This window comes from Mus caroli, chromosome 10, assembly GCF_900094665.2.
Source record: "Mus caroli chromosome 10, CAROLI_EIJ_v1.1, whole genome shotgun sequence".
In the NCBI taxonomy this organism is placed as follows: Eukaryota; Metazoa; Chordata; class Mammalia; order Rodentia; family Muridae; genus Mus; species Mus caroli.
In genome coordinates this window covers 69,921,025-69,931,000 of record NC_034579.1, presented here as the reverse complement: position 1 = coordinate 69,931,000, position 9,976 = coordinate 69,921,025, and the positions used below count along the sequence as shown (strand labels likewise).

Here is a 9,976-nt window from a genome sequence, read left to right as displayed (position 1 = left end):
ACTGTTGTGGGGAATGGAAATAGCACGCCTGCCATGTGCCATCCTTTTGAGTTAGCAGTGTGTAGAGAGGAGGTAGAACCTCTCCCCCAATCCCCCAAGCTGTGCTTAGGGTGAGCTCATTCCTTTGTCCGTGGTTTGTGGTGTAGAATAGACATGGGTCTGCACCTGCTTGGCACCCCAGCTCCACTCTGCTACCCTTACTCAGTGGGTCCACTAGGGAGCACTCTCCTCCACCCCATCTACCCCTCAGGATCTACCAGTCTTAAAACCCTCCTCTCCACAGCAGTGGCCCACCAAGTTTCACTACCATATTGAGTCACACTCAGTAGAAAACATTTTTGATGCCATAGAAATAACAGGCCAGATTTGGGGAAATCCCGTACTGAGTGAGCCCCATGGGGCACATGTAGAGCAATAAGGAAAGCTAGGTAGGAAGGCCTGCGCAGGCCTTCTGCTGCAAGACAAATGGAAGGAATGTCCCAGATCTACCTCCGCTGTACACAGTTGCTGCTTAAATAGCCCTCAAGGCCCTGGGCTCACTAGCATGGCAGAGGGTCAGGCTTCCTCTACACCTGAGACCATGGGACCTGTGTGTCACCAGCTGGAGAAGGTGAAGACTTTCTTGCTTTAAATGAAGACAGGCTAGGGGGTGGCATCAGCCCACAGGCACCACGGGTGGGATTCCTGTTGACTGGGCTGAGGTCTCCATGGAGGCACGGGCAGCGTGAAGGTGAGGCCTGTGGGTACCTAGTTCAGAACTCTGCTCGGCATCTGCAGGCAGTCTGGGACCTCTCTGGGCCCTGTGTCCTGTCATTACCGCTGAGCAGAGATGGTACAGGGAAGTGGAGGGTGTTGCTGGCCGAGGTGGGCTGCTCAGCTGGAGCTGAGGTGGAGGGAAGAATAGAGTGCTGTCAGAGTGGGCTTCCTGCTCCAGGAGCTGCAGTTAGGGCTCTGGCTGCTCTTCGGGAAGGGGCAGGTAATTGGGGTCTTCCTGAGGGTCATCTAGTAGCAGCTTCCTGTGGGGAGGGGACAGTTACACTGAGTACTGCAGCAAACACAAGTCATCCCCCTCCCTGTGGAGTAGGTAGATTGGCACGGAAGGGGCCACGGGGGAACCGATGTCCAACACTCACAACACGCTGGGGGTCAGCAGCAGTCTCTTGCCTCCAGGCTGGTTAGGAAAGACGTCTTCTAGGAAGTAGTAGATGTGGCCCACAAGGATCCCTGTGAGAGAGCCAAAGGCCGCGAGAAATAACCCCAGGTTCCAGAGCACAAGTACCCTGCTATCTGGCAGAATAAGATCAGAACTGGCCTTGAAAGACAGGCTTAAAGGGGCCCACAATTGGACAAGGGGAGGAACTAGGAGCTTGAGAACACTGGGGGAGTAGGAGCCAGGAAGCAGAAACTGTAACCACCCCCAGGCAGACCAGCTCAGTTCAGAAGGTCAGCTGCAGATGCAAATCCTGTGGGCCAGCTGGATTGCTTGAGGGGCATTAATAACAGACAAGAAGTTAGGAGAAGATGAGGGGGTTGGGAGGAGCAGGGGAAGGGATGTATGAGCTGCGCTCCCTAACGGGAGCAGCTGTTAGGGAGCAGCAGGCCTGGGGGTGAGTGGCAACGGTGGGCAGGCTCACCTAGCAGGTCTGTGACAACCGAGTTGCCCAGCAGCAGCGAGAAGCCCATGAGGGCCCAGGGCAGGAATGGTGCCTGGAAGTTGAGTAAGCCGAAGAAGTTGACCCTCACGTGAGGGCTGCGACGGCTCCATACATAGACCAGCATGGCCATGAGGGCCTGTCCCAGGAAAAACAGGCTGCCCAGGAATCCCAGCAGCTGGACCAAGAGTCAAGGCTCCCTGGAGCAGTCTGCGGCCCACAGTGCCTCTGACCCTTTCCACGGGTTCCCTCATATCCCTGGTGTATTCCAGAGACTTGAGAACCCCTTTCTGTGATTTCCAGGTACCCAGGCCCCATCAATTCCCGTGCCTGCTCCTTCTGGCTCTTGCATCCATGTTTCAGAGCCTCGGTAGTCTCCCAGACTACCCTATATCTCCCTGTTGTGCTGTTCAGGGACACTGAAGAACTAGCTGGGGCACTTAAGCTACATGGCTGCCAGGCTCTGAATGCCTGTCCCTCCTAGTCTGGGTCACGACAGATAAGAAGGTCCAATAATACAGAACATACAGAAGGATACAGTCATAAGAACACCACCGAAGAGAAACATGAAAACGAAGTCAGCCTTGCGGCCACGGAAAGAACCCTCCTCCAGCATGCGGCAGTAGCGGAACCTGCAACACTGGCATAGGAAGTGCCACGTCGACTGGGCCTCAGTTTCCCCCGTTACTAGCCCAGCATAACCCCCATCCCGGGCTCACTCCACCCCCAGCCCCCGCCAAGGTGGCCCAGGATACACGAAGAGCATGTTGAAAAAGAAGCCGAATCCCAGGGGCCCGAAGAAGAGGAAGGTGGTGATGAGTCTCCAGACCTGCAAAGAGGTGGGGGTGGCGGTGAGGCGCAGGGATGGAGGGCAGGGACCTGGCTGCCAGGCCCCTGAGTCAAGGCCGCCTCACCTGGAACTTCCGGAACACCAGGTGCGGGTTGAAGTAGAGCTGGAAGGGGCTGAGGAGCTCCAGCTGCTGTGGGACAGGAGGCAGTGTAAGCCCCGGGAAGCAGGCGACATCCCTAACCCACCAGGGACTGTAACCATGGTGCCGCCACGCCCGCCCGGCCCGCTCACCACTGCGGCCGTGGTGAGGACGCAGGCCGCGGTGTAGGCGCGTGTCACCGCGGGCACCTGCAGGAAGCCCGCCGCCAGCCTCTGCCCAGCCATCGAAAAATCCTCAGCGCGCGCGCTGGCAAACCTGCTCTCTTTACCCGCCCCCAAGCCCCGCCTCGCTCTCTGGGGGCCAATCAGCGTCTTAGGAGCCGAGCCTGGGGACTAGAAAGCCAATGGGGAGAGGAAGCGGGACGGCCAGGTGTATCGAGTCGGCTAGCCAATGGGGAAGTCCCACGGTAGAGCACGTGGCGGTTGTTGTGGCTGCTATGGAGGCGTGGGAGGCGTTGTGGCCAATCGTTTGACAGCATCTAGAAAAGAACCAATAGCAAGGACCCACGAGATTGCCACGGGGGCGGGGCTATGAAAAGAGGCACAAAGAGTCGGGAAATGGGGCGGGCCGAGATGCTGAACAGGCCTCAGGCCAACCTCCCGCTTCCTGGTGACGTTCTGTAAAACTCTAGAATCCAGTTATCACTTGTTGGCTCCAGTCGTGACCCTCCTGGGTGTACGCTTTGGGGAGGACCGGGTTGAGGGTTCTGAGCCATGCTGGAGCAAGTGGGCAGACTGGAGAAGGACTTGAAACTTGGTAAAAGAGAAAAATGCCATTAGTCAATCATTTATTAAGGACCTACTGTGTGTCGAGCATTCTGATAAATGCTGGGGATCCTGTAGCCAACAAAAGACACTATCATGGTCCAGACAGTTTGATACCACGCAACCTAGAACAGCTCCTCGATGGAAAATAATGCCTGAGACTCACCTCCACGGTAAGAAGGGTGACCTGGGAAGCCTATTTGAAGAGGTGACATTTAACTGTCACTTCTAAAAGATCCCTGTGCTCACTAAAAGGTTGTACAAACAAAACAGTAACGTGCACTGTCCAGGTTATGAAAAAGTACACGTTTTTCTTGCGGTTTTTTGTGGGGATTTAAAATGACTCAGCCTCCATGGGGAACAGTAAAGGCAGTGCTCAAATGTGGAAAGCAAGACGACCGCTGGGTGTGGTGGAGCTCGCCTTCATTCCCAACACTCCAAAGGCAGAGGCGGGGAGATCTCTGAGGGTCCGAGGCCAGTCTCGTCAACAGCGTTCCAGGCCAGCAAGGATTACATAGCGAAATGCCATCTCTAAATAAATAAATATACAATTATCAGACAAGGAAATTGGAGGCAGGATAGTGAGTTCTGATCATGATACCTGAGATACAAAACCAAACGCTGTCTCAGAAAGCTAAAATACTGATTTCATTTTATTCAAATAAAACTTAAAACATAGAATTACCATGTACCCCTTAGCAAGTCTACCCAGAAGAACTTAAAGAGAAACGTTTGCCAGGCATGGTGTCATATACCTTTAAATCCCAGCACTTGGGAGGCAGAGGCAGGCGGATTTCTGAGTTCGAGGCCAGCTTGGTCTACAAAGTGAGTTCAAGGACAGCCAGGGCTACACAGAGAAACCCTGTCTCAAACAAAACTAACTAACTAGCTAACTAACTAGACAAGTAATGCAGCCCACCTACTTAGGAAGGGAAATGGAGTTACCGTTGAATAGGCGCAGAGCTTTCTTCTGGAGAATGGAAAGTTGTACGGATGAATGAATGCTGATGGTTGCACAAAATGTGAGCAGCCCATAAGCTATATGCTTGTATACGGTTGGGACAGATTTTATGATGTGTGCATTTTATTGCTATGTTTGTTTGTTTGTTTGTTTGTTTGTTGAGATGGCCTTGAACTCACAAACCTGCCTGATACGGTGCTGGGATTGCAGGCAGGTGCTGCCAAGCCTAGCTAAATCATTTTATTTTAATATATGCTGTGATGCTGGTGATGGAACCCAGAACCTTGCACACGCTAGGCAGACAGCCTGTCATTGAGCTACACCCCCGGCCATCCCCGGCCATGTTGCTTCTTAAAAAGAAACGTCCGAGGGGCTGGAGAGATGGCTTGGCGGTTTAGAGCACTGGCTGCTCTTCCAGAGGTTCTGAGTTCAATTCCCAGCAACCACATGGTGGCTCACAACCATCCGTAATGAGATCTGACGCCCTCTTCTGGTGTGTCTGAAAACAGCTACAGTGTACTTATTTATAAAATAATAAATAAAAGTTAAAAGAAAAGAAAAGATACGTCCGAGAGTAGTGGCGCCGCCGTCTACCACTGCGTAGCATCATCTGCTGGACGCCACCAGGCCACTGCCCACAGGAACTCAGGGATATATTGATGGAAGGGTTTGTGATGTCCCACTCAAGTCTGAGATGTTATTAGCAACCGGTGACTGCTGGGGAGAGAGATTTATGTTTTCTTCAGTGATGCAGCTCCTGAAAAACCTACCCACAGTACAGCAGAGGGTCCGACACTCATATACATTCAGGCAACACTAAGTGGACTCTTCAGTGGGTTGAGAAGGAGGGAGAGAGAGAGAGAGCGCGCGTACAAGCGCGAGTGCACATGAAGGAGGAAAATCGGTGAAAGGAATTGGTAGGGGAGGGAGGAATAGGGGGTAGAGTTGATAAAAACACACATGTGGGTATGAAATCCTCAAAATAAAAATTAAAACGTATCTAAGGGCAAAAGATGGGCAAAGTAATCCCTGGCTGGGGTGGGTGGAGCCTGGAGGTCCAGGGCGTGGAGTGCTTATTCCCTATAAACTGAGCAGGGCAGAGACGGGGTCAAGGGTGATTGAGAGGTCTCAGCAGAGAGAGTGGATGACGTCACCTGTGGCAGAGATGGAGAACGCTGGAGAGAAGGCAGGAGGCAGTTTTACTCTGGCCTCGATTGATTTGTGGGCATCTACCTGACACCTGCTTGGACAAATCTTGAGTGTGGTATCAGGAGAGAGAGGTCAGTTGTCAGTATATCAATGGCTTTTGTAGCCTGGGCCTGTGAGAGGTTATAGGGAGTGGAAAAGTCCTGGGTGAGCGAAGTCCTGAGTTCATCAGTATTGTTGGCAAGGGCAATGCCGGCGTATTGAGGGCTCCAAGGCCTCTAACCATGGGACAATTTGGCAAGGCCATTTGGCAAAGCTCTCCCCCGCCCAAAACTAAGAATATGAGTGTTTATGACCAGTCGATCAATGTGTGTAAAGACTAGCAACTACAGCTTCCTCCTCTCCCAGATGTTTCCAGCCTATGACAGAGAAGAAGCCAGGTCTGGGTGGCAGTCAGAAACAGGAGGCCAAGAGGAGGGGGAGGTCCAGGAGCTAAGCCAGGAGAGGATTTCAAGACAGAGAAAGGCAGTGAGCAGCCGGGGGTGGGGGAGGGCTGGGAAGGGACTGTGGCATGCAGCTAGGCAAAGCCCCTGATGACCAGGCAGGAGGAAAAGGAAGATGCCCAAACAGATATGCCCTAGTCAGCCTGAGGACCCAGCTTTGGACACCAGTTTGGAAGATGAGTTAAGGTCTGAGGTCCCCAGAGGATACGATCGATCCGGCCCAGAGAGAAACTAGTTCAGGTTGTCTCAGGTAGATGCTAAGAGCAAGAGGGTCCCACGAGAACAAGAGCCATCTGCAGGCAGATTATGGAGAACAGGAAACACTGGAGTGGACAAGCCTTCCTGGGGGTGTGGCGCATAAGACACTCCTTCTGTACTCCTTACACAGCAGGAGTTGGTCCAAAGCACTAAAGCTACACAGGCCAGGCAGAGCAGATCCCACCCAGGCAGAGGCAGTGATGTGCCGCAGTGGGGTATCCAACCCCACATCCCATGCCAGGGCCAGCTCCATTTAGTAAAGGAGCCATGGAGGGAGGTCTGGAAGGAGGTCAGATTTCATGCCAGTGCATAAAGAAGAGTAATTCCCTCTGCAGTAACTGGCCACTCCATCCTCAGGGTCAGGGGAGGGGCGGTGGGAGGGACTGTTGTCACAGGGGAGGCAAAGGATGCTTGTCTGTCTCCCCTGAGATTGTGGCTGATAAGGCAGGCGCCTGCATTGAGGATCTGTGAAGCACAGTCCAGGGAGTTTGGGGCCCAGGGATGATATAAGCAGTCTGTCTGGAGGGAGGGAGGGAGGGAGGGAGGGAGGGAGGGAGGGGGGGATGGACCTGCCAGGGGAACAGCAACAGGAATGCCACAGAAGGAGCTCAGAGTCTGCAGTTAGGGGAACTGAAATTGGGTGGGAAGCATAGCAGAGCCTATGTCCATAGACATAAGTCCATGTTCAGTCTTGCTCTTAGACTGGTCAAAGTGGACACCTCTGGCCCATTTTGTAACTCACTACTTAGAGAGCTATTGTAGTTGGGGGAGGGGGGAAGCTCTAGAAACCCCAGTTCTAGGGGCCTAAAGACATGCAGTACTAAGCACTCTTTGCCTGGGCTGCCCTCAAACTCCTGGGTTCAACTAGCCCCCGCCTTGCCTGCCTCCCAAATAGATATGCAAACACACAGCCACTCATCTTACAGGTCCTGTCAAGAGCCAGGGATTTGGTAGCCTCTCCTAGAAGTCTCTTCTGTTCATCAGAGGGCCCCCTTTTCTTGGGGTTTGAGTATACAGGACCCACCCCTTCCATCTTGGTTAGCGGAGCCTCCATCACAGCTCTAGGAAGCCCCACCCACAAATGGCTAGACCCCTTGTCGGCCCTTCCTTGTGGGTTATGGGGTATTTTTAGCTGTGTAAGGGCTAGACCTCAGAGCCAGTCTCCCTCTGGGCCTGGTTGCTGTCTCCAGACTTTCCAGGAATGTCTGGGCCTCTGGGTAGGATGGGCATGAGGAGGAAAGCCCTTGTGCTTGCTAGTTTTATGTCAACTTGACACAAACTGGGAAGACAGGATCCTGATTAAAAAGATGCCTCCATAGGCACCCCTGAGCATATGGTCCCAGGGATGCAGTCTCTGGGTCTTACTTGGATTTGTTTTCTCTGCCAGCTAAAGAATGGAAAAGGCAAGGGAAATCTGGGACGCAGTGGGGGGCAGCAGAGAAATCTCAGAGGCAGACAGATGGGAGCAGAGCTATGAGGGCAGAGAAGGGGGATAGAGAAGGACAGAAAGAGGAAGAAAGAGACTGCCAGGAACACGTGGGAACAAAGAGAGAGAGACCAGAACAGGCAAGCAGCCCATTTATATGCTACCTACACCTCCTGGCAGGTAATAGGCATCTGCTGAGAGAAGGTACTCACATACAAGAATGCAGCCTTCAGATCCTCAGGCAATAACTGTTGTCCCAAATCCCTGGGTTTTACCTCCCTCACCTCCCCACTCCACCTTCCCCTCCAAATGTAAAACTCAGCTGTACTTTTAGAACAGCCCACAATGGACATTCCCTCTTCGAGTTTTGTTTCCTTTTGTTTGAGACTGGGTCTCAACCGGGCGGTGGTTCCACACGCCTTTAATCTCAGCACTCAGGAGGCAGAGGCAGGTGTATTTCTGAGTTTGAGGCCAGCCTGGTCTACAAAGTGAGTTCCAGGACAGCCAGGGCTATACAGATAAACCCTGTCTTGAAAAACCAACCAACCAAACAACAACAACAAAAAAAGCTGGGCGTTGGTGGCGCATGCCTTTAATCCCAGCACTCGGGAGGCAGAGGCCGGCGAATTTCTGAGTTCGAGGCCAGCCTGGTCTACAGAGTGAGTTCCAGGACAGCCAGGGCTACACAGAGAAACCCTGTCTCGAAAAAACAAAAAAAAANGGCCAGCCTGGTCTACAGAGTGAGTTCCAGGACAGCCAGGGCTACACAGAGAAACCCTGTCTCGAAAAAACAAAAAAAAAACAAACAAAAAAAAAAAAAAAGAAAGAAAGAAAAAAAGAAAGAAAGAAAGAAAGAAAGAAAGAAAAAGAAAAAAAACAAAAAAAGAAAAGAAAAGAAAAATGACGGCTGGAGAGATGGCTCGGCGGTTTAGAGCACTGGCTGTTCTTCCAGAGGTCCTGAGTTCAATTCCCAGCAACCACATGATGGCTCACAACCATCTGTAATGGGATCAGATGCCCCCTTCTGGTGTGTCTAAAGACAGCTACAGTATTATTCATATGCATAAAATAAATAAATATACCTTTAAAAAAAAGAGAGAGAGACTGGGTCTCTCTATGTAGTCCTGGCTAACCTGGAACTCACTCTGTACATCAGGCTAGTCTCAAACTTATGGAGAGAGAGCCACTTGCCTCTACCTCCCAAGTGCTGTGATTTAAGGTATTTGCCACCACAGCCAGGGCACATTTTCTCCTCCTAATTATGCTGGTTTCAAATCTCCCTATTTCAATCAGCCCCATTGTTTAGTCCTCAAATATCAAAGAACATCCAGGAGTTTGAGTTTATTTATTTTTTTCTTTTTGTCTTAAGCCATTAAGTTGAAAATAAGATCCAGAACTCGAGTGAACACATGCCAGCTCCTGAGAGGAGAGAAAAGTTGACTTTGGGTTAGGAGCTGCCCCCAGGCCTTGGTCACCCTCATCTCCAACCTGGATTGAGATATGTATCAGCTGTTTAATACCCACAACTTGAGTCTGTCTAAGAAGTCTGTCTGAGAAGGGCATCAGCGGGGCTTGGTATCCCCAGGAGGCTTGGTACTGGCACACACAGGGACCTGAGGGCATAACATCTGTGCACTGGGCCAGTCACTTCTTTGTGTCTCTATTTTCCAGGTGAGCAAACAGAGGACAGGATAGGGCAGGCGCACCTGAGAGCTGTAAGGAGCCTCACTGGTATCGCCATAGCTAGCCCTGTGGCCGGCCTGCTATGCTTAAAGGTGTCCCCACTTGTGTGGTTGCCAGAACTCCTGTTCTTCACCTTGGGTTGGAATTGGGGGAAGGAGGGGACAGAGAAAGCTACAGTAGGGAGGGATTTTGCACTTCCTCCAGGCCACAGCAGAATACAGAGGCAGAGATGAGGGACTAAGAGGCAAGTCTACAACTCTGCTCACTGAGGATGTCAGGCAAGCATTTGGACCCCTGTACCGGCTAGTTCTGTGTGTCAACTGGACACAAGCTGGAGTTATCACAGAGAAAGGAGCCTCCCTTGAGGAAAGGCCTTCATGAGATCCAGCTGTAAGGCATTTTCTCAGTTAGTGATCAGGGTGGGAGGGCCCATGGTGGGTGGTGCCATCCCTGGGCTGGAAGTCTTGGGTTCTATAAGAGAGAAAGCTGAAGCTGGGCGTGGTGGCGCACGCCTTTAATCCCAGCGCTCAGGAGGCAGAGGTAGGCAGATTTCTGAGTTCGAGGCCAGCCTGGTGTACAAAGTGAGCTCCAGGACAGCCAGGGCTATACAGAGAAACCCTGTCTTGAAAAAAA

At 52.0% G+C, this 9,976-nt stretch overlaps 1 protein-coding gene across 1 annotated transcript; it reads right to left on the bottom strand.

The window, feature by feature from the left end:
- Window positions 1-322: 322 nt before the first annotated feature.
- Derl3 (derlin 3) lies at window positions 323-2,855 on the bottom strand. The gene is made up of 7 exons (XM_021173885.2): window positions 2,734-2,855; window positions 2,567-2,632; window positions 2,408-2,481; window positions 2,191-2,284; window positions 1,635-1,830; window positions 1,134-1,224; window positions 323-1,016 (listed from the first exon to the last, which is right to left on the bottom strand). Exons 1-7 carry the CDS (start codon window positions 2,824-2,826, stop codon window positions 944-946), a joined length of 687 nt encoding a protein of 228 aa, XP_021029544.1. The 5' UTR covers window positions 2,827-2,855; the 3' UTR covers window positions 323-943.
- Window positions 2,856-9,976: the final 7,121 nt, after the last annotated feature.

Coding starts and splice junctions, on each gene's coding strand:
- Derl3 (XM_021173885.2), bottom strand. CDS start 2,826: ATGGCTGGGCAGAGGCTGGCGGCGGGCTTCCTGCAGGTGCCCGCGGTG. Junction 1,831..2,190: donor TCGGTGGTGTTCTTATGACT/GTATCCTTCTGT, acceptor CTCTTGGTCCAG/CTGCTGGGATTCCTGGGCAG. Junction 1,017..1,133: donor CTGCTGACCCCCAGCGTGTT/GTGAGTGTTGGA, acceptor CCCTCCCCACAG/GAAGCTGCTACTAGATGACC.